Below are 24,671 nucleotides of genomic sequence, written 5' to 3' on the forward strand. Positions count from 1 at the left end.
GGAGGCGGGATCAGGAAGCTCCTGAGGGGGACGAGCACACCTGAGCCTGGTCAGGACGGATCAGCTGTCTGCGCCGCAGCAAACAAACAAACGAAGGTGATTGGTCAAGTTTCCCGGTCGTGACAAATGAGCAGCGGTTGAATCGCCTGTTATCGCGGGACTGATCCATTCTGTGAAACTGAAAGGAAGCCTCCCTCTGAACTTTGAACACGGTTCAGGGACGCTTGAACTTCTTGAATTTAGAGAAGCTCAGATTTCATGTCTTTAATGTTTAGCAGCCTTCGATCACATCCTTGATTAACCGTGTATTTCTATAAATCCAGGATGTGCCTCTGTCACCTCTCAGAGCTGTCTGTCTCTCTTATTCCCCTCTGCTCATTTGTGCCCGTTTTTATTATCTCTCTTTCTCTGTATGGAAACATGTCGATTGTTTTACTGTTTCAATAAAAACTTTCTATGCAGAGGCAGCCGTCAGCCGCAGGCGCTGGAACTCCAATAAAACATGTCCTTGAGAAACAACAGCCAGTGTTCTTCCATTTATCAGCACTGATTACATGTATTGATCTGACAGGACATGGAGGATTCCCTGAAAGGATCAGCAGACTGGAAACTCAGCGGCTCTGGCTCAGCGTAATCAGCTGCTGGATGAGATCAACATTCGTTATCTGTTTATGTTTGTGAGATAAGAAGAAAAAATTAGCAAAAGTTCAGATGAAGAAAATCCCAACTTCCTTTGAAAATAAAATAAAAACATGACACAAACTCTGATTGTTGCATGAAGGTAAAGCTCAGTCTGGATTCTTCGTGAGACATTCGAGTGTAAAAGAAGATTTTTGTGCCCAGAATCGTTTATCTCCTGCAAATATTGCCTGACGTGCTCCAGGCTGTGATTTTCTCTCTCCCTCCAAAGCGAGCATGAATATGAAAAGTATTTTGGAATGAAATGGGACTGGAAATGGAAAGCGAACGTGTTAAATGTGTTGGTAGAATGACAAACAGTTTACGACCAACCGTCTGCACAAACATCTTTGAATTTCAGGGACAAAAACACATCTTCAAAAGCCCCGAGGAACAGTGCACGGCTCGCTCTAATATTCCTGCTGTATTCTTCGGAGTGAAATCAGGTGTTTAACGTCCCTGTGGCTGCAGCGAGCAAGAGACGCTTTGGTTTGTATGCATGTGAGGGCAGCTGCCTGCAGGAACTATTTTCTGCCAGCAGCACACTTCAGTACTCCTCCACTCAACGGCCTGTTATTCTTTAAACAGTAACTGGAATTATGTTTACCATTAAAAGGCTGAAGCAGGAAGTGCAGGAGTGTTTAATAAGATGTGGCCCACAGAGCAGGCGATGTGTGTTCATACAGGCTCAGGTATAAATATCATTTCATGGCTCCTACAGCTGCGTCCACAAATAATAAGTTAAGTCTGTTGTAATCGTAATGAACTCATATTTGATATGTTATTTCCACAGAATGTGTCCAGACACATGAAAATGAGAGCACCTCCACTTTACTCTTTTACGGCTTGGATTTAAAAGCCTACGAGGACATTAAAGGGAAGTTTGTTATTTTTAACTGGCCTTCATTTATTTAACATATTCTAGGGTCTAAATGACTAATAGGTACAAACACCTGTGGGATTGCTCCCGTGTCTTGCTTTAGGCAGCAGCCACAATCAGGCGCTAAAGGCAAAGTATGCAACTATTCTAAGTGTGTGACAACATGACAGAAAGGATCCCTACAGAGATAGACCTTTTTGTTACAGAGGAAGATGATTGTTTTAACCACACACAGACGTTACATCGCTCTCTGCACACACACCAGACTCCATTGGAAAAGACACCAATTTTACCTCACAGATCACAGGAGCTGCTCCTCAGCTGTTGCCTCAGTTGGTTAGTTTGTTTGTTATTGTGTGACTTTTTTTTATTTAAACTGTTGGTCTCAATCCAAAACAACACTTTTTTTAAAAACACAATAATACAAGAAAGACATAACAAATAGAATCAGCATTATCCCAGCTCCTGTGACCGGCAAGGTAAAATTACTGGTTTTGTGAATGGGGTCTGGTGGTTTAGAAGAGAGCGATGTAACGTCTCACAGTGGTTAGAAAAGAAAGGATTTTTACCTCTGACCGTAACAGAGGATCACATTACAGCCTGTTTCACAGCTGCCGGCGGAAGGAGTCGGTTAGACCCCAAAATATGTCAACATAAGTAAATAAAAGAATTAACCTTTAAATGTGACAATGCAGAAATCTTCAACAAAACTTGATGACAACAGGGAACATTTATACATCACTGCTAAGAGTACAGGCCATTCCTATACTCAGATGTGCAACCATGCCATCACTCTTTTTGGGTGACAATAATGCAGTTTTTCTTTTCTTAAGCTTCTTCTCATCTTTTAGCAGCCGTGCAGTTTACTCATGCAGCGTGCAGCCCTCTCCTGCTGCACTCACTCCTGGCAACTTCTGCTCCTTCAACTAAACTGTTGACCCACAGCACCACCCACACAGCATCGTCTTCAAAAGTAAAGCCCATTTAATTAAAGTAAGAGCTCAGGAGTCGTCAAAAGCTGCATTACTATTATTGCCAGGGCACATTTGTGACAAATGCCTCTGTGACATATTGCCCAGCACACTCTCTGACCACAGAGGCGCAGTAAATGGAGAGAACACAAAACACAAATCAAACAGCACTGTCAGCTCTCTCTCTCTCTCTCTCTCAGTCTGTCTGCTTCCTTCTGAGCTTTACATCCTCTTTTCCTTGAATGCAAATGTTCTGAATATTCAATTCAGCTGTTATAAAGAATATTCAAAGACATTTAACCAGACATTTATGAGAAATCAGCAGCATTCAGTCCTGCAGACCAGCGCTTCACTACCATGTGCCTTGCTCAGCATCGCCATCTAGTGCTGACAGTGTGTACCTCTCTGTGTAAAGTCTGCCTGCTGTGATGCCACAGGGGAATCAATGGAAATGCTACGTACAACTGCAATGATCATCCTGACCCATCTAATTAACACCAAAAACCTTCTCATCCCCGCAGGGTCCAGACTTTCAGTCTCACTGCACAGCGGAGCTTTTCAGTCCTCAGCACCCAGAGCAGCCCTCTGCAGGTTTGAGTTCAGGTAGCAGCTCACTTTCTCTGTCCGAACAGCTACTTGATTACAGCTCAGTGCATTCAGCCAGCAGGCAAGGTCGAATATAAGACTGGAATAAGAACCAGCAGAGCCCTGGGACCTCAGGATTGCTACACAATGAGGTGAAAAGATTGAGTGAACAAGTGAAGTTACAGAAAATAAGAATAAACCTCAAAGTGACCTCACGCCAGGAAAGCAGACAGTGGCATAAAAAAAGATATAAGAAAACTTTTTAGGCAAGAAAGCCTCGATCACAGACAGTGATAGATAAAAAAACAAGAGAACTTAAAAAGAACTTCAATTCGCTCTCAATAAAATGAAGAAGAAATTGCTTTTCTTGAGTGAAACTTTACATTAAATATGTTCTTATTTATCTCAAAAATTGAAGCAAACATGCAGCTTTTTAAAAAGTTATTTAAGGTAAATATAATGCACGCAAACAGGATCGATCCGTCTGATGCATATGGAGCACAGTCCATGCAGAGTATTGTAATTAGGATACAATCCTTTAATCAACTTCGGCAGGATATTCTTCAACAGTGCCAAAAATAAAACAGCAGAGGAGAACGTGTTAAAAATAATGCAGTAAGAATATTCTAATTCCAATTTAGATGAGAAAGAAAAATGTATTAAACTCACTGATGTGAAACCACACACTTCCTCTTTGTCAGGTTATTACCACAAAAACAGATGCTCATTTGTTTTGTTTTTTAACTGATCCTGTGTTTTTGTAAAATAAGCAATTGAAAGAGAGCTTACCTGCAGGAGCGATGCGTCCTAATTAAAGTTCATTTTCGTCGACCATGAAGGTACATTGATATGCTGTTAGAAGGCCAGGACCGAGAGATGACACAGGAGAAATTACATTATAAAATATATTTTTAAAAGATGTCTGTTTAGAAACATGAGTAAAGTCCTCAGCATCCCTGTCGGTGTAGTTGCCAACTTGCTCTCAGTCTCTCTGCTGCTGCTCTGCTGCAGCTTCCCTACAGAGCAACCAAAGAGCAACAGCGGCAGCAAGAGGAGTACCCCCGCCCCACCGCCGCGTTCGCTAACATTGAACATTTAAACCATTTATTGTAGTTTCACTACAGTATTGTTTTTTATAAAATACAATAAAAAAAATTAAAAAAAGATTGATAGTTTCAGATAACGTTTTTTGAATTGTATGTGCAAAAAACTCCAACTGGATTAGCTTTTAGATTATTATGTTGTCATGGCTAGCATGCTAGCAAAAAATACTCACACATTCGGCAGCGCAGCATAGTGGTCTCTTCTGTTTTCGGCAAACTGTTCAACTGAAGTCCGATATTCACTGGCAATTTAGCCATTGTGTGGCCTACAAAATTGGTCAGTTTGTGTGACTGAAAGATGATTTGAATTGGTGCGCTAACAGTTTGCTTCTTCTTTATGTGGTGTCCAGTTTTAACGAAGCAGCTTTTTGGGATTGTTCAACAGAGTAACCGGGAGATAAAACACATATAGCACCTTTTTACAAATGGTTTACAATAAATACAATTTAAAAAGTAATCAAACATGGGCAATATATGTCCCGACCACCAGGGCCAGCACTTAGCACTTCGCTTTGTGATGGATGGAAGTGCACCATCTTGGATTTTCCGTGGTTGTATTAATTCTAATGGAAATCACTGCTTCTGTTACTTTAAAATCTAATCCACTGGACATCGATTTTTTTCCTGCTGAAAGATTATTGACAAGTTCGGCTTCTCGATTATTTATATGGATTTTCATCTGTTTTATTTAACTAACTTCAAAAGCACAGATTAAATGCCTGTTATATTTGGGTTCACTAGGATAGCACTGGAAGATTGTGATACTTATCTTGGTCCTTGTAAAGTGCTACGTATATTTTGGCTAGGTAATCGTTGGAGATATGCTTTGGTTATATTTTACAAGAATGCGGAGTTTCGTGATCAATTAAATGAAATATAACCACAATTTAGTTATTTAAAATGTGGGGGGATATCCTACGCTGTCAGATTGTTTCCAATTCCTCTATGTCCAACAGCACGTGAACGCAGCTGCAGAATGACGTCATGACGTCAGCGGGCTTGCCTTACGCACTTCTCTGAAGTCAGCGTGAATGTTTACAAGTGTCTCTTCCCGCGTTATGATTAAACAGCTGGATAACAGGTACAACCGTCTACATATGGCCCTTTTCTGAGTACTGAAGATGATAAAGACGGAGAAGATTCTTCATCTGAAGAGCTGCCGGGGCCGGAAGGTCCGTGTGGTCCGGGAACATTATCTGAGAGAGACAGTTCCGTGCTACAGCTCTCTGTGTCAGGCGGACTGTGAGAACGGTAAAGCCCAAAACAAAGGCACACAAGCCGAAAGAGACAAAACGGCCTTTTATTTTCATTTACAATGAACTCACCAAATACCCGCTCAGTTAGAGTCAATTACATTAAAGCTTAAATCATGACAATAGACAAGAACAGAGATTGGTATTAACTCTACTTAGACAAACAGCTAACTCCCATTATACAGCCAAATCAACTTCTTTACACTGTATGCCGAAGCTAGCCAGGCTGTTAGCTCTGATCGGGTGTTTTAAGAGTCATTAAAATAGAGAAAGTTCAAGTCAGTGCTGACTGATTGTAAGTAATAGACCAGTACAAAACAGTTTTGAAGTGGGGAGGGGTGAGTATTAAACAATAGTCAAACTCAAATAAGCTTGAGTGATTTGCTGTGAAACCCCTGAGATCAGGTGCAGCTCATCACCTTCAGGTTCATAGTTGTGCATCCAACAAGTGTATGCATCCATGCTGTTTCTGGAAATTATGGCCAATTTTAATTGTGTCTATTTATAATCTTCTCTAAAGTCACTGAGAATATATTTCATTTATCTGTAACTCAACCAAATTGACCATAGAAAACTACATTTTCACGTGTCTCATGCAGATGGAAAGGTGCTTCCAGGAGACCTGACTCACTACGTGGTTCCTGATGTGGGAGTGGTGGTTGACTTTCTGGAGATCCTGGAGTTCAGAGAGCTGCAGGGGATCGTCTTCACGCAGACCGCCTGCCAGGCTGTGCAGCGGAAAGGACGCAGGTACAACCACACAAACATCAGTTCATTTTACAATAACATAAAAGCCTCGATATTGGAATTAAACTATTGCACACACACATCTAGATTATTATCTCTGTATATGGCACAATCTCTCTGTTTCATACTATAAACTTTTGCACACATCCTGACTAACATCTTGCACATTCCTGCAAAACCTACAAAGCTGAGTCATAACACTTAAAAATACATATAATGTACATATTTGATTTAATATTATTTAATATTTTCATCCCTTACTTCCTGGAGCTGCTTCTGACTCACACCTCTAATGACATCCTACCTGTGATGTGTGTAAGGAGTGAGGAGGGGTCAGCCTCATTATATCAAAGCTCTGCTGACAGGGCTGAATGAGACCCGGCCTGTGACTGGAAATATCTCCCACACACACACACACACACACACACACACACGGGCAGGAGTGTGTTTGACAAACTTGATGAACTCTGTAAATAAGGAGTCCCTCATGACCTCTGGTTTCATTTTTGATTTCTGCTAACGTCGCCATTTTAAGGCGTTGCATCATTAATATGATGAAGCTTCACTTTTGATTATATTAGGAGGACATGTGCTGATGACATACTGAGTCACCTACCTGCATGCAAGCTGGCTAATTAATACATCTTAGCATCTCATTTTAGGTTTTTTAAAGGCTTTTTACACTTTTTTTAAGATTCTACAACTGAGACATCAAGTGTTAATTACTTATCTTAAATATGTATAATATATGTATATATATGTATTTAATATATGAGACTTTGTTTCCTTTGGACGGGGCTATGCTAGGCTAACTGTTTCAAGTCTTTGTGCTAAGCTAAGCTTAATATTCAGATTGTTACAGAAATGAGTGTCAAAGATCTGCTCATCTTTGCAAGTTATCTCTGTGCATTTGATACATGTACATACCTTGTGTTTTTTTCTGTGTGTGTGTGCGTGTGCGTGCAGACAATACAACCGCCTGAGACACCTGCTTAAAGACCCTCGACATGACTGCGTGCTGTTTGCAAATGAATTTCAGGAGTATTCGTACTGTGAGCGAGAGAAGGGGGAGAGCCAGGAGAGGTGGCAGACCAGGTGACTACTCATTACTTACTCCATGCCATCACTGTGGGCGTAAATACTTTGCTGTTTAATATTTAGTTACAATTAATGTGTGTTTCACATTTAGTGTTTAATGTTTAGTAAACATTTTTAAGCTTTTTTAAGCTGAAATAATTGAAATGTTGTAAATGAAAGTGTATTATTGATCGTTCAGTAGACGGCAGACAGAGTGGAGGTTCTTCACACGTAAACAATCTTTGGTGATCACAGGAACTTATTTTTAAACCTTTATTAGAAACAAAAAATGTACAAACAATAGAACGACGATTAAAACACAACAATACAAAAATGTAAAATAAATAGATGAATTTAAAAAAATGTATTTACATTTTCAGATAATAATATTAGAGTTTGTTTATGCAGATTAGTGAGTTAGCTGCTGTAAAGCTTATCTTAGCCTAGCTTAGCTTATAGCGTAAAGACTTGAGGCAGGGGGAAATAGCTGCTCTGGCTCTGTCCACAGGTAACACCACACACCTGTAAACCTCAGACATTAACAGGGTACGCCTCGTTTGCTCCTCTGTGAAGTTGTGGTGTTTTTCATCCTCTGGCTCCTTCAGCAGATTGTAAATGAAAGTTTAAATCAGCAGTTTAGTAATGTATAAACCCAGAATTAATTTAAACTTTGGTTCAACTTGTGCACCAGAGGCTGCTGGTGCAGAATTAAACAGCACTGAAGGCCCTCCTACCAGCTAACCTGTCAATCAAACATTTATTAAAGCTCGTGTCCGCCGGGGTTTGATGTCTGAGGAGTGATTTCAGGATTTTTAAAGATGTTTTTCTTCCACTTAAAAACAAATCTAATAATAGAAAGGCAGTCTGACTGTGCAGCTGCAGACCGCAGCCACAACTACAGGAATGAGATGCAACATGGTCGGCCCGTTCTTTAACATCGTCATCTCAGCTGTTCATTCATTTCGGCCGTGATGTTTGAGGTGGTTATGATGCGTTGCATGTTTAAGTGACAGCAAACCACTCACTGCCATAAACACTGGGGTGACAGTTGTCTGTGATGGAGGTCGTCACGGTTTCAGAATCTAAACTTCAATGAGAAATGACGGTTTTCACACCGTGTATAAAATATACACTCTTCGTCTTCTTGGTTTAGCAAATGTTTTATTATATTTATATGATATGGTATAATTAAATTATTTTTCTTCTTCGTCTATTTTGTCTTCTTCTTCTTTGTCTTCCTCGTCTTCTTCTTCTTCTTCTTCTTCTTCTTCTTCTTCTCGGTTTACCAAATGTTTTATGATAATTTAAAAATAGAAAGTGTCCTGATACGTTAGAATGTAACATTTTTTATGATAAATTAATGATGTGGTAAAAATTGTATTGAATAGAAAAGGAAGAATAATAAGTTTGTTGCACAGTGAAGTAAAAATGTTTGACCTGCTCTTCTTCAGTCCCATGCTTCACCTTTCCATCGAGCTTTCTGAAAATAGGGGCAGTAAATGTTCCTAAATCCTGCCGACAAACGGCACCGAGAACATCACATCCTTCAGGGAGGTAATAAAGAAAACAAGACGGCTTGACAGGGAGACACCTGCAGCGTAGATTTCATCATAAACTTTAACAGCAGAACAAAACTTCCCCGAACATTTGAGCACACAGGTCACGAAATGAAAGCCTTTCCTTCTTTGAATTCTAAAATGAATATTGAAAATTGTTGCTCTGCCAAAAGTCTGACGAAACGCTCGGACTGTAAAAGAAATGCACACAACAGAGACGAGTGTGCTGACGCTTTTATTTCTTCTTATTGATTTACAGCTGAAATCAGACAAGCAGCCAGAGATCCATGAAGCAAAAGTTTGAATCAAAATGAAACAGAACCAAAACATGATCAGTATCAATGAAGGTATTGATAGCATGTGTGATATCATACTTATAATCAATAAGTTGTTTGACTTTGCTGCATTGATTAAGAAGCAGGGACGATGAAAAGATGTCCTCCTGTTTGAGCAGACACAGGAAGAGATAAAAGTCCTGCTTACTGCATGACTTCTGCTTTGATTAAAGACGTGTTCATGTTGTGTCTCTTAGTGCTCCACATTATGTCTGAGCACAGGTGTTAAAGGTGCAATCTGCTGTTCCACAAACAGGACAGTAAACAGAGCTGTAAATGAAGTCTGTGGTCTTTATCATGCTGAGCCTCCATTTTTACTTACAGGTAGTTTTAACAAGCAAGCTGTCTGCAACCATCGTGTACCTGTGAATTAACTGTGTGTGTGTGTGTGCGTGTGTGCGTGTGTGCGTGCGTGTGTGTGTGCGTGTGCGTGTGCGTGTGCGTGCGTGTGTGTGTGCGTGTGCGTGTGCGTGTGCGTGCGCGTGCGTGTGCGTGCGCGTGTGCGCGTGTGCGCGTGCGCGTGTGCGCGTGCGCGTGTGCGTGCGTGCGTGTGCGTGTGTGTGTGTGTGTGTGTGTGTGTAGGTGTGTGTACTCTGCAGCAGTTTGGTACCATAACCACCTGGCAGGTATGATCGATGTCCTGATGATCACAGATGATCAGGAAGCCATCGCTCAGTACAGCAGCCTCAACTCTGGAGTGTACGTCATCTCGGTGCAGGTACATGTCACACCTTTGGAACTATTCACCATTAAGGAATTCTGGGAAATAAGGAGGGCAGTATTATGAAATGATCCCTGAGACTGCTGTGTGTCTGAGTTATTAAATGTTTGGGGATATCAATCAAAGAAAACTTAGATTTAGAGCAGAGAGCTCAACCAGAGCTGCAACTGTCAAATAATCATTAACTTGTCAGCTATTTAATTAACCTGCAACTATTTTACTGATCAATGAACTGGTTTGAGTTATTGTTTAAGTTATAAACTTCCGGCCTCTTAAATGTGAATATTTCTTTGCTCCTCCATTCAGCACAAATTGTTACCAACTAAACACTCGACCCATAAAAGCAGCTATTGTTTAATCTCTTGTTGAAAGTTGTGTCTTTTTTTTGCAGGACTTTTTGCAGAACTTCTGGCCAGACTTGCAGGCGGCTCATGATCTGTACAGCTCCATCTCTCAGGCGCTGCAGGAGAAGGAGGGTGAGAGCTCGCAGAGAGAGTTCAGCGAACATCTGCCCGCTGAGGTCCTGGAGGCTGGAATCAAGTCCGGACGTTACATCACGGTACAGAACGAGCACCTGGTTCATGTCGAGTGTCTTTCAATCGATGAATCGTTTAATTATTGCAGCTCTAAATCAAATGCGTCCTTCCCTTTTCAGGGCACTCTGAATATCAGTAAGCACCGTGCACAGAATGAAGCTTCCATCATGACGGAGGCTTTGTCCAACAAGAACAAAGGTGCAAACACACAAACACATTCAGCTGTCATTCACTACACACAAATATCTCTGCATCTCCCATCCTCGCTGTCTCACGTCTCTCATCTCTGTCAGATCTGAGTTGGGGCGTGTTGGTGTTCGGTGTGAAGAATCGTAACAGAGCCGTTCACGGGGACGTGGTCGTGGTGGAGTTGTTACCAAAGAGCGAGTGGAGAGGGAAGGTCACGGCCCTGAGTGAAGGTCAGGGGGAGGAGAAGAGCGGAGAGGAAACGGAGAGTCAACCCATGCCGACAGGTGAGTCCTCCACTGTGACTCTTAGCTCGTTAACTAATTAGGCTGTTATCTTTTCTCTTCTGTTTGTTTGCTGCTAGTGAACAAGATGTTTCAGAAAGTTAAACGATGTGCGAAGAAAGAAAACATTGTTTATTTTTTCATCTCTACACGTATTCTAGTTTTTTCCTGCTTTGAAACATAAACTACTTAAAGACACCCTGAAAAATATATTTTATATTTATATATATATTGAAGGTACCACATAAGGTTTCTTTTATAAGAAGTTATGTTCCCATTCAGTGTCACCAACATTTATTTTTTTGACCTTTGGTTAACCAGGTTTGTCCTTTTAGAGCAAAGAGCAGGCTAAGGGCCTGTGTCCTCTAACAGCACCCACAACTTCAACTTGACAGCGCTTCTCGCCGGTGTTTACTGTCGCTAGGTTACGTAAGTTATCTGCAGCACTGAGGGCAGCTTTTTCTCTGTTGTTAAGGCAACCACCGAATCATTAGCTGTCAATCTAACCGTTTCTGTTCCCATTTATTTTGGCTAGCTAAAGTACTTTACTTTGTGTTCAATAGATTAGTTATACCTGCATTAAAAAAAGGACAGGCGGAGGGCGCTTGCTCTGGCTTTGATGGCGGGTGAGAGGCTGGTCCCAAACACATTAAACACAGGGAAACAGAGATCTGTGTGTGCACATGAGACCCTCAGAAAGAGGAAAGATCACGGCGATCACTCGATGTTGTCACCCCCACAGAAGGTCCGCCTCTCCATTCATCCCATTGGACAATGAGAAAGAACGGCCATGACGTCAGACGCTTTTCTGCTTTGAGTTGCAGTTTTTTTAACTGGAGGCGCTCGGAGCGTTTCCTCAGACATGTGAGCCGCACAGAGCGGAAAACGCTCTGCAACGCAAAAGCAGCGCGCAAAAAGCTTCTCATTGAAAACTAGTACACAAAGCTGCCTCAGCTGCTCCAACGCGCTCTGTCTGATCGGGCCCTAAGGCTGTTTTAAATCAAATGTTTGCTTAATATTTTCTTTTGTTGCAGAAATGTTAAAATAAAAACATAAAAACATTAGCAGCAGTCGTGTCCTGGAGTCAGCAGCAGCTAAGAAACGAACCAGCCTCGAGAAAACAAAAGGATTAGCTTCTCCTCCACCATTGTTGAGTTGATATTCCCCCCCCCCCCTTCTTGATTTTGAGTGGTCGGTGAGGGAGAAGTGACACTGAGAGCGCAGCGACTGTTATATGATAATATATATATATATAATATTTCAGCATTGACTTCCTTCTTGAGCTTCGGTAACACTGAAGGACCTTTTGAGATGCAAGAATTGTGAACATACATTATTTAATTATTAATTAGTTTTTATCAAGATGAAAAAATTCTGATACAAAAACATTTTAGGCAAATGAAACTTTAATATTTCAAAAGCCACTTTGGAAATAAAACTGTGTCAACGTCTGCTACAAAAAGATTCAAAGTCTAACAAACACCAGAATAAACAGGAAATCACTTTGTGCTGATGGCTGATCTGAACTCCTGCAGGCCGTGTTGTTGGGATCCTGCAGAGGAACTGGAGGGACTATGTGGTCACGTTTCCCCCCAGAGACGGGACTCAGTCTCAGAGCAGGAACTCCCAGCGTATCCTGGCTGTTCCCTGGGACCACCGCATCCCCAAGATCCGCATCAGTACTCAGCAGGCCGACGCCCTGCAGGTCTGATTCACCTTCATCTGGATTCTTTACTCAGAAACTCACATTATAAGAAACTAAAAGGATTGGCTGCTCTTATAACTAGATATCTTCATTCTTCCTGACTCAACGTGAACTGTCTGGGTTAGGTCAACCTCATTGAAGCCAATGACACACACCGGTCACTTCTTCATGATTATGTCTTCCTCAGATCAAAATATATCTAAAAATATAAATACTCTTGGTAGAGAGAAGATTTTCCATTAAGTCTGAGCAAAAAGAAATGACTGCTTTGTGTCTCTGTTCTTCTCCAGGACCACAGAGTGGTGGTGCGCATTGACTCATGGGAAAGCACGTCGCTCTATCCAAACGGACACAGTGTGCGGGTGCTGGGTCGGGCCGGAGAGCTCGAGACGGAGGTCCAGACCATCCTCATAGAGAACTGCATCCACGTGCCTCCTTTCTCAGACGCACAGGTCAGACAGGAAGCTTCCACCTCTGACTTTATTAGACAAAAACTAAATGAGCGTTTCACCACAAAGATACACACTTGTTTTGTAAAGACCCTGATGTTCACTACATGTGTAGCGACACTGCCACCTAGAGGACGTGTCCCTGAACAGTGTTCTTCAGATCTGAAGTGAGAGTTCAGAGAGGTCTCGTGTTCTGTGTAAAGGACATTTACCCCTTGAGGACACATGAGTGGTGTTATTGCTATGCAGAGTGTAGTGGAACAGCCTTGTTAACCTATGTGTGTATCTTTTCCTTTTCAGTGCATACAGCTCATGCTGACCTGTTTTTCTTTTTACATGACAACCCAAGGTCTCTGATCCATAGTGCTCATTTTATTTTTTAAAGAATGTCCTCACAGCACACGATGTCTGATGCTCTCCTCTCAGCCGAAGGAAAATACATGTTTCGTACTCGTCGGCTCACGTTGGCTCTAGAGATGCACAGGACCTTCATGACCTCGTGTAACCTCCTGTTTTCTCTGTGTTTGTCCATAGCTCAGAGACATGCCGGTGAACTCTCCGGAGAAGCCATGGACGATGGATCCAGCCCAGGTGGCCGAGCGGCGGGACCTCAGGGAGACTCACCTGGTGTTCAGCATCGACCCGCAGGGCTGTGAGGACGTGGACGACACGTTGTCGATACGCAGCATCGCCGGAGGGAAGCTGCTGGAGCTCGGCGTCCACATCGCTGATGTCACACACTTTGTCACCGAGGGTTCACTCACTGACCTGGAAGCACGGACGAGGTGAGGAGCTGGCTGGATTTTAAAGAAGTATGAAAAACTGATTTAGTCATTTCCATTGTTTTTCTCTCTCAGAGCTACGACCTACTACCTGGCAGACCGCAGGTACGACATGTTGCCTGCTGTCCTCAGTGCAGACCTCTGCTCTCTGCTGGGAGGAGTCGACCGGTCAGTAAACTCCTCGTCTCTTCTTCTTATTTACTTTTAAAGGAGTTTAGAACAAATCAAAAACACGCTGTGTGTAAACATGTATTTTATATGTTTCAGGTATGCGATGAGCGTGCTGTGGGAGCTCGATGCGGAAACCCTCGCTGTCACTAAGGTGTGGTACGGTCGCACCATCATCCGCTCTTCCTTCCAGCTCCACTACGAGCTGGCCCAGGCGCTCCTCAACGGAGAGCCGGCTGAGGTCCCGGAGCTGGAGAAGCTAACGTCTGAGGAGAAGGACGCTAAGCTAGGGCAGCTCATGCAGGCTCTGGAGATGCTAACACATGTAGCCCGGCACCTGCGAGCACAGAGGGACAGAGGGGGCGCTCTGGAGCTGGAGGGGGTGGAGGTACGGCTGGTTTCTTTGACTTTAATTTTCTTTCTTTTTTTATTTCTTAGAGGTTTAGTTTTCACTGAAGCAGCGATGGTTAAAGTGTAACGGTGTTTAATCATGAAACTTAATCTCTTCTTTTTACATGATCAGTGCCATGTGGTTATTTGACAATAATCCTACATATGAATAAAGACTTGAACGGGGTTAGTTATAGCCAGAGAAGAAGAGAAATATTCTGAGATTAAAGTCGTAAATGTGTCAGAAAAAAAGGCACATTTATGAGATTATAAAGTCATAAACTTTGAGAAACAAAAACTAGTAAAATCGTGTTCATAGGAACCTTTTTGAGGCGCGACCCCCCAAAAAGTATGTTGGGGTTATAATATTATTATTACAATATGACATATATTATTATATGTCAGTAAAAATGTATATTTAAGGGTCTATAATCCAATTTGATGTTGATTCTTAAAAAGAAAACATTTAATCACATTACATTGTGAATTCTTCCTCCCTCGTCTCTTACCTTCAGATATGTGTGATGATTGAGTCGTGTAACAGCAGGTGTCATCATGGACATATGTTTTAGTTTGTACAGAATCAGCAGCGTTTCTTTAAACTCCTGGAATAAGATCTTTATTATGTTTGAGGGAAATGTGTCATTCTGAAATATTGTGACTGAAGTCTTTTACCTCTCGGCTCCTTGCCTGAAATAAATGCATTATATTGTGATTTTATGCCGACCAGGAGAAATGACTCCCTGACTGTCCTGCATTAATGACCCTTTGAGGAAAAAATCTATTGTCTTCAAGTATACTGCTCGAGTTACTGCTCGATACTATCTGACTTCCTGCCTGTGGCCCTAAACCCTTGGACCATTGGTTTCTACTGAAGACGTCAATCTTTAAAAAGGACCCATAAATACATCGTTTCATTTTTTAAAAAGCTCTGCAGTTTCCTTCAGCAGCTGCTTAAAGTAGCTTTAATCAAACAAGATAAAGCACATTTGTTAGGGACTATTTTCAGCGGCTGATTAAATACTACTTCCCTCCTCAGGTTCGAGCCCAACTGGACGAGGAGAGGAACATCACGGCACTGGTCCCCCGTCAGCCCCTGGAGGTCCACGAAACGGTGGCCGAGTGCATGATCTATGCCAACCACTGGGTGGCGCGTAAGATCCAGGAAGCCTTCCCTCATCAGGCCCTGCTCAGGTGTCACCCCCACCCACGGGAGGAGTTCTTCAGCCAGCTGGTGGAGAGTGCCACAGCCGGGGGGTTCACCATCGACACCAGGTGAGCGATGAGTGTCCTGTACGGAGGATAGATTTTCTTATTTGCACTTGAAGAATAAAGTCAAACTATCAGTTTTAGTGTGAAGAAGTGTTTTTGCATTCTTTGAAAAAGTGTACCTGAACAGGTGATTCTGTCCCTGCAGGACTAACAAGGCTTTAGCGGACTCTCTGGACCGGGCGGTGGACCCACAGGACCCGCTGGTGAACCGGCTGCTGAGAATGATGGCCACCACAGCCATGTCCCAGGCGCTGTATTTCTCCACTGGTCTGCTGGCCCAAGACCAGTTCTACCATTACGGTACACCAGACCACTCCTTCATGACGTGTGCAGCCCCCGTGATGTCGCCTGTTGCTTTGATGACTGTTTTAAAGCCTTAAGGTCGCCATTGGGACAGTCGCCGTCTAGTTTCTTTGTTTTTGAAATGGGAAGTGACCATATTTGGACACGAGGGTGAAGCTGGAGAGGAGCCGGGGGGCAGCAAACGCTGTCACCAGCTAACGTTAGCACTAGCTTGTTTAGCAAGGTGTATCAGTAATGATATAGTCAGGTGATATTGATTTTGGCAGAAAGACAAACTCAAAATAAAAAATGTCTTAATTTCTTGAGTATATTTTTGTACAGAAGAACCAGAACAAGATATTTTTCAGGTTGCTGTTGTAGCGACCTGTCAATCACAGGTAGCCCCGCCCTAACCCCTCCCCTCTTCCTGGTCTGTGTGACTCTCAATGGGAGCATCAGTGACTAAATGAACATCATGCTGTGTTGAAGAAGACTTGAGACTAGAGACTGAGACCATAAACTCATTAGGAACATGTTTACTGAGGGAATAAATCAGGAGAGGAGGAGGAGCATGTTCTCATAGACTTCTATATAATGATAGCAGTGGAGTCGCCCCCTGCTGGACAGTAGCAAGAATGCAGGTTTAAAACACTTCTGCACACATTTCTGTATTTTTCTGTCTCTCAGGTTTGGCTCTGGACCGTTACACACACTTCACCTCTCCAATCCGTCGCTATGCCGACATCGTGGTGCACCGCCTCCTCACTGCAGCCATCGCCATGGACACGGGGGCGGAGCCTGGTAAAACACTGTCCGGTCACAAAGAGCTGGATGAAATGGCTCTGCACATCAACAACAAGAACAGGGTCAGAGCTGTTTTCTGTCTCTCTCTATGATTCTCTACGACTCTCTATGACTCTTCTGACCTCTGACCTTTATGATCTGTCCAGGCCGCCAAGCGGGCCCAGAAGCTGTCCGTCGAGTTGTTTCAGTGTCTCTTCTTCAAAGAGAGAAACCCTCAGACTGACCTGTGCTGCGTGGCCAACGCTGCCATCTACGCCATCCGAGACAACGGCGTGCTGGTGTTTGTCCCAGAGTAAGAAACACGGGTCTTTGAGGGGGCTGTGTAGGGACGGATGAGAGTTGTCTAAGTAATGTAACACTGCAGTTTGTTACTCAGACAGGAGGAAGTCGTGCATTGTTTGGGGACGATTATTATCAGTGGATAAATCCACATTTGATGCTCTGGTGGATGGAGGAAGAAGATAGTTCTTAAATAAACAATAATCACAGTATATGATGCAGATACGTGAACATAATGTAAATTAGATTTTAATATTGTATCTTCTTTAACCTTTCCAACAGAGCGTTGTGTAAAAGTATTGAGGTTTCCACCCAAAGGAAACCTGATTATTTGTCAAAATAAAACCTTCCAGTCCCTCAGCCCTGACCACACCTGTGCTCTCCTCAGGTACGGCGTTAAAGCTCCGGTGTATCTGAAGAATCGGGAGGGTCAGGTGGTGTCTGCAGGACAGGACGGCAGCTGTGAGTGGCAGAGCGGCTCCGTGAGACGACACTCGGACCACATCAGCACCTCCTGCATCTGCGGCACCTCCACCTTCAGACTGTTCGAACACATCACTGTGAGTCACCTCAGGTTTATTCTTTAAAGGCAGAATAAGGAAAAAGATTAAATTAGCGTCACTTTTATCAACTATTATGGTTTATTGACGAACATAACCTTTTAGATCTGGTTGAACAGATTCTAGAGATGTGATGCATTTGAATTTACTCCAAGAAATGAGATGACGATAAGCAAAAACACCAGTTTAACTTTGTTTTGCAGAGTTTAAAGCGTCTTTAATTAATTTAGAGGAACACTAATAATCCTCTCTGTTCTTATCAGGTTCGTATTTCTGTCCACACCACAAACTTCCACGCAGACAGCTTACACCTGGAGATCATCAGCAACAAACCCCACAGCAGTGCGGAGCCCCAGCAGCCCCGCTCGCAGGGCCGCAGCCAGCTGGTGCAGGCGGTGGTGCGTCTGGCCGAGGAGGCGAGCCTGCAGGCCCAGGAGAGGGAGGCCCGAGGGTCCAAACTGTCCAGAGAGGAGAGAGAGTACCGCCAAAGTAAAAGCCCCAATCTGTACTCTCTGCTGGAGGAGGTCAGGGAGCTGGCTCTGATGGACCTGGAGAGGACTGCACAGGTGTGTGCAACTACAGCGTAGAGCAGCAGGGACATGGACTCTGGTGTGCAGGTAGTGATCGACACAGAAGAGCCAATGTCATGAAGAGCTGCTGTAAACACCTCATGCATGTCTATGAATCACGATGACAGTTTGTAGTTATTTATTGTCTTTTTACTCTGAGCCATGTAAAGAACAAATGTTTGACGTGAATTTCAAAGAGCAAGACACTGGTATCAAAATCAGACCGATAAATGATCCAATAATGATTCATATGTCCAAGTATTTGTTTATTTTTTCAAAAGAATCGGACATGTAAAGAAATAAGTTGGTCTAACGTATAAAAACTCAGCAGTGATTCTCAAGTCAGGAGTTAATGACAAAACATCTGACCAGATTTTGTTCCCTTCTGATTGCATTTTTGCTTTTACACGTTTGAGCAACAATAAGTTTGAAACGACTGAATCTTCAAAAATCCTCCTTTTAATTACGGTGAAAATAAATTGATGGGACTACCTGGATCCCCCATTAGGGAGCCTTGGGGTTTCCAGATTCCTCTTTAAGATCCACTGCTGCACCTCAGTTAACTGACATGAGACATTAATGGGGACTAACAAGTGCACTTCTTTAACCGACGTGTAATGTCATTAGTTTTTGCACTTGTTACAACTCATGTTGCAGCTTTTGCTTTTTTGTACAGTAAAGTTTTCCCACTGAAACCGTTTGGTCACCTGATTACGTCCCTGTGTCGGCTGTCATCAAACGTGTACAGATGAATATTCTTCTTGATTTGAAGCTCTTTATCACAACTAGGTTATTGTTACTTTATCTTATAGGAAGCTTTGTTCCACTTTGTTTTCCTCGATTTGCTGAGATGACAGAAAGCTGATTGTTGACAGTAAACCAATGATGAGGTATTTTACAGGTTCCATTCAGCATGTTCATCATGCATCTGTTCCTGTCGTGTCTCTGGATGCTGGCTTTCAAAATTTAACTAAAAAACTGTACAGGTGTGCAAATAAGTTAGTGATCGTTCGGAACAAAAGTCTGAGAGATCACTTTAATTACAAAACTGAAAACATGAGCCTGAGATTTATTTCTTTTTCCAGACACTTCTGTAGGATTACTTTCTGTCCCATTAAATGCCCCGAAGTCTAAAGACGCTCGTTATCGTCTTTGAGACAAATGTTTGGTTCTTGTCGGATTTGAAGTTACCTTCAGGAATATTTCTTTTCTATTGAACCCTACATAACTTAATACATTTAAAACATCTTTAAAGACTTGGAGTTTTTGAGTAACACAAAAGTTTTAATGAGCAAAAAATGTTTTATTATTATTAAACATTTTTTAAAAACTGAAAATAACACTGACCCAAATTTATCAACAAAAAACTCAGTTTAACCTCGACTTAAGTCACTGCATGAACAACAGCACGACACTGAATTATGTGTGTAGTTGTTTAAATTGAGATCATTTACATACAACACCAAGTTTAATTTAGAGCTGCAACTATTTTAATAACAGATGAATCTGTTCGGGTGTTTCATGAAAAGATCATTAAAGTTCTCTCATTGCAGCTTCTTAAATGTGAACACGTTCTGGTTTCTTTCCTCTCTTTGCCAGTTAAATGAATATCTTTGGATTGTTGACAAACTAAGACATGAACATGAACTAAGACATATGAACCAAAATACGACTCCATTACTTTGACAATAAAACCATTATGACCTGCAGCTCTACTGAAATTTACAAAGCCAAATAAAATCGTGCCAATGGAAAAATTCTGTTACATTGAATGCAGCTTGTGTGAATTTAAGATTTCAGACAGGGACAGGGGAACTGACTCTGAATCTGAAGTTTTGTTCGCAGACGACCTGAAGGCAAATAAAGCGGCTCTAATCTCCGTCCTCGCGCTCGTTGCCGGGCGGATTGACAGAGCTGAGGCTGCTTTCTTCCTCTGTCTCAGGCTGATCTGATTCTGCAGACGGTTCAGAGTCTTTGTGTAGAAGCTCACTCGGTTGGTGTGTGCTGCTGCTGGTTGGTTTCAGGTCGAAATCCTCCACCTTCTCCTCTTCCTCCTCCTCTTCCTCCTGAACTTTAGAGGTGTTAAGGACATTTGCAGAGGGGACAGGTGTGGGCTCATCTGGTGATGTGGAGGAGTCAACAGTCTGGGAGTCTGAAGGATCTGATGGTGGCAGGAGGAGTAAAGCACCGTCACATCAGGAATCACATGTTAAATATTCAATAAACAGACAAAATCGCTCTGTTTGACTTTCCGTGCAGTAAAACTTGATTTCTAGACACCACTGAAGAAGTATGATGCATTGGGTTCATTAAATATAAAAAGACATTTGGAAGCTTCACTATAGGCTGATTTGGATTCATGTAAATGAGGAGTGACTGAAGTTTGCCTCCATCATTTAAAGTAGACAACATTATTTGATTGTAGATCTTTTTTAACCAGAAACATACAATACATCACTGTCAAACTTTCTCCACCAAACTCCATTGATGAAATGTGTCATTTTACCTTGAAGAACATGGGGGTCGCTGATCTATCGCTGCTACAATCAGTTTGTTTGTTTGTTTGTGTAGTTTTGTGTTGCACAAATGTGTTGGACCCAAATGACTATTTAAAACACCAAATTCACAAATTAACATAAACAAACTAACTGATTGAGTCAGCAGTACAGAACAGTAACTCTTGTGTTCTGTGAGGTAAAATCACTGTTTTCATCAATGGAGTCTGGTGTGTGTGCAGAGAGCGATGTAACGTCTGTGTGTGGTTAAAACAATCATCTTCCTCTGTAACAAAAAGGTCTATCTCTGTAGGGATCCTTTCTGTCATGTTGTCACACACTTAGAAGAACAATCGGAGTAAAAATAGGGCCCAGGTTTAACCCTTTAAGGATTACACAAATCTTATTCTCCCTCTCTGAACAATGAAGCACTTCTCACCTGGTGGCTGCTGCTGCTGCTGGCGGGCAAGCTTTCTCTCCAGGGCTCTCTGTCGGTTCAGCTCTATGCGTCTGCGCTGCTCCTCAGTCAGGGAAGGGGCAGCTGGTGAGGGGGAGGGGGCAGGTGGTGCAGATGGAGCTGGGGTAGAGTGGAGATGTCCCTGTAGGTCATCAGGGAAACTTGCTCCACTAAACGGATCTGGATCTCCAAAGATGTATGTTTCAGGAGCTGGCTCTTCTTCACCTGAACCAAAATGAATATTTACAGAAGCGTTGAGTAGGACGGTATATGTGAGACTTGCTAACGCTCATACAATAATTGTTTGACGTGTGGACTCAAATCGAGGGCCTGACTCACAAAGCAAAACAAATAACAGCTTAAAAAGAGTTTTCTATATCTTTTACAAAAGCAAATTACCACAACTTCCAGAGACAGAACCTTGTTGTACGTTTTGCCACATATGGAAACGAGGTTTTACCTCATGCTGGGGTAAATCATTTATCAGCTCATAAATGTAAAAAACACTAACAAAAAATACTGAATGCACAGAATAAAAACAAAAAAAAACACATGTTAACATCTCAAACATCCGGCCTGTGCACGGTTTTTTTTTTTACACTTTTTTTGCACCAAAAAAAAAGCCACCAGACTCCATTGTAGAAAACAGTAATTTTCCCCTGCAATGTAAGGGTGGTGCTGTTCTATTGCTTAGTTTGTTTGTGTTATTGTGTGACTTAGTTAGTTTGGATCAAACACAATCTTTGTGTGACAAAGAAGAACATAAAACTAACCGATCGAGTGCTACACCAGAGACTGATTTTGTCAATGGAGTCTGGTGACTTGGAGACCTCAAAATATGAAACAATGGGCTCGGGTTTAAAAATACAGGAATTCCACTCCAACACACTTGAACAGATTCTATCTCCTCTCATATTTACCCATGTAATCTTCGTGTGTCAGCGGCATGTCCAGTCGGATCCGTTTGAGGCATGTCTGCCGCAGGAAAAACAAGGCAACGTATTATTAATATCAGTCAGAAGAGTTTTATTTAGTTCATTCAAACATCATATTTTTCTTCCCACCTGCACTTCCTTCTTGTTGCCGAGCTTTTCCACTCGGTCTATGAAATCTTCAAACTGCAGTTTTGGGTACAACCGGTGAGCCCAGTTCTCCATCTTCTGCATCAGCAGCCGCAGGTCCTCAGCCTGGATAAAGCACATTTATATGTTGGCTAATGTGTATGATGTGATATAATACAAGCAATATGAATACCTCCACAGTGTCTGCTGTGTTAATGTGTCTGTTGTCAGCTCTCACCTCGCGCCCTTTGCCTTTGAAACTGACATTTTCAAACAGCGTTCGCAGAGCAGGAAGTCCTCTGTCTGAGATCAGCCTGAGGAAAAAAGTGTCATATAATAATAATAATAATAATAATTATTATTATTATTATCACCAACTGATTAAAAATAAATCTGTATTTATGGTTTTTCTGCCATGTAGGGGAAGTGGAATAAGATAAATTGCCTGTCCTTTACATTTTTGTAGAGCCCATGTTGTGTTTTGTTCTGACGGATCTCACAACATCTAAAGAAGCTGCTGTGGATCTAAAACGATCCTGAAAATCTTCAGCAAAGCTACAATTAATGATATAGTTTGTAACAAAGAATAATCACGTACTGCCCACAGTGTCCAGGCCTTGCCCAACAGTAATAGTGATTTTCTTTCTTTATGCATTTTAAATGAATCCAAAGCCTCTGCTATGATGTAAAAGCAAGAAACGATGTTGACAGTACCTGTGAGAGTCCAGCTTTGGTTGTGGCCTCTTCACTCCTTTCCTTTTAGCTGCAGGGACGTCAGCCAGCTTCGACACATCGCCGTCTTCCTCCTCTGCATTAAACATAAATGACATCAAGACAGGACATCTTAAGCAGGGCACACAAGCAGCCAATCTTTCAATTAAAAACGTTTTTATGTCAGTGGTCACTCCCCTCCATTAAACTCACTTTACTACATTTCTAGATATAAATTGTCTGAGAGCGTTGAATGTTCTCCTGACAGCAGCCTTCATACAGTTTCTCACCATTTCCAAAAGAGTCTCCATCCTCTCTTGCTCCCTGGCCGGGGGACTGAGGAGGTGGAAGGGGAGGGAACGCTTCATCGTCAATGCCTTCATAGTCAGGAATTTCAAAGAGGCCGTTTTCCTGCTGGTCCTGCATGGTGTGTGTCTCCTGGAGAATAGAGACGACCTGTAACTGCCAAAACCAGCTTTTAAAAGCATTCATGGCGTGTGTGCAGCAGCATTTTCTTTATTTATTTTCTTTGTTTATTTAGTTGTTTCGGGATCATGTTGAAGTTTCTGTGAATTTTGTCTCCCAGATTTTGATATTATGTTGGAATATCGGCGCCCGATATTCACCACCTCGCTCCCTGTTAGCTCATAGAAGTATCGGCCATGAAAAAGCAGGTATCGTTCGACCAGAGCGTCATCCACAGAAGGCGGTAAACTCAATCATGGCCAATATACAAAGTGTAAAGCCTGTCAGTCCTCTTTATTTCACCAGCACACAGAGAAATGCTGGACAGTTTGCATCAACGGGACATTCACCTCTTTACCTGAACGGTGGCTGAGCCTGACTCTACGTGTGAGTTACGTTTGTAGTTGTAGAAAAGCGTAAACACCCCGCTGCTAAGCTAACTACGAGCTGCTGAGATAACGTCACCTTGAGTGAGTTAGCAAACATATTAGCTAGCTGCCGCGAGCTGAACTGTCAGACTCAACTGGTCAACTTACACCTCAAGTCACGGCATGATAATAGCATACAAAATACAACACTTAAGTTAAGTTAAAGACCATTATGTTGTCATACCTGTCACGAGCTGTCCAGGGGTGAAGCAAAAAGTAGTGTAAAGTTCGCGATATTAACTTCCGCCACGTTCTGTATTTCAAAATAAAGTCCAGCTGAAATTAAGCTTTCCTGATACTAGATACATTGATGACGTTATGCGGTAAAGCACACAGAAACAAATATAGATCTAATTTTAACAATTGCATTAGACTTGTCAAAGCATTAAAAACGAAGGTTATAAGATCAAAACACCTGTAAGATGTTTGATCAAGACAAATAATGTACTATGAATTATTAGACAGGTGTAAGTAACTGAAAGTGTTTGACTAGAATGATAATGTTAATGATATTAATTTGGTAGATATTGTGTAAGATATATGTTAGTTAATGCAGCTGAAAAATGTAAAACTTTAAAGTAATATCCATCAGTTATAAACACAATGTAAGTTACAACCACAACAAAGACAAAACATCATATTGCTTTTATTTCACATATAACTTTAGGTTTGTGTGTTACTCAAATGAAGGCTGTATTGCTTGTGTGTTTACAAGAATTACCAATATCCCTGTTTGAACCATGTTTAGAATGTAAGTTAACGCTCACTATTTGTGTCCATTTCCAGGTATTTTATTTTGAAGGGTGAAATTCTTTAAAGGAAAAGGTGTTCCTGTGAATTTCGTCCGACTTAATGCAGCTTCTTACAAATCAAAATAAAATG

General features: G+C 42.0%; 2 protein-coding genes across 2 annotated transcripts; one reads left to right on the forward strand and one right to left on the reverse strand.

Moving 5' to 3' along the window:
- The first annotated feature begins 5,248 nt into the window (after nucleotides 1-5,248).
- On the forward strand, nucleotides 5,249-20,026 carry dis3l (DIS3 like exosome 3'-5' exoribonuclease). Its single transcript, XM_069660579.1, has 18 exons — nucleotides 5,249-5,468; nucleotides 6,070-6,220; nucleotides 7,184-7,312; nucleotides 9,768-9,903; nucleotides 10,298-10,465; nucleotides 10,562-10,640; nucleotides 10,736-10,915; nucleotides 12,448-12,617; nucleotides 12,908-13,069; nucleotides 13,601-13,851; nucleotides 13,924-14,016; nucleotides 14,116-14,404; nucleotides 15,446-15,681; nucleotides 15,824-15,978; nucleotides 16,648-16,826; nucleotides 16,911-17,056; nucleotides 17,432-17,603; nucleotides 17,867-20,026. Exons 1-18 carry the CDS (start codon nucleotides 5,339-5,341, stop codon nucleotides 18,188-18,190), a joined length of 3,150 nt encoding a protein of 1,049 aa, XP_069516680.1. The 5' UTR covers nucleotides 5,249-5,338; the 3' UTR covers nucleotides 18,191-20,026.
- On the reverse strand, nucleotides 19,455-23,322 carry tipin (timeless interacting protein). Its single transcript, XM_069660591.1, is given in 7 exon segments — nucleotides 19,455-20,333; nucleotides 21,107-21,349; nucleotides 22,045-22,099; nucleotides 22,189-22,311; nucleotides 22,424-22,499; nucleotides 22,900-22,993; nucleotides 23,163-23,322. Coding segments are annotated over 7 exon segments (1,041 nt in total). The 3' UTR covers nucleotides 19,455-20,043.
- Nucleotides 23,323-24,671: the final 1,349 nt, after the last annotated feature.

The sequence above is a fragment of the Semicossyphus pulcher genome, unplaced genomic scaffold (assembly GCF_022749685.1).
Source record: "Semicossyphus pulcher isolate SPU_LCO1_2020_fin unplaced genomic scaffold, fSemPul1.0.p SCAF_1, whole genome shotgun sequence".
NCBI lineage: Eukaryota > Metazoa > Chordata > Actinopteri > Labriformes > Labridae > Semicossyphus > Semicossyphus pulcher.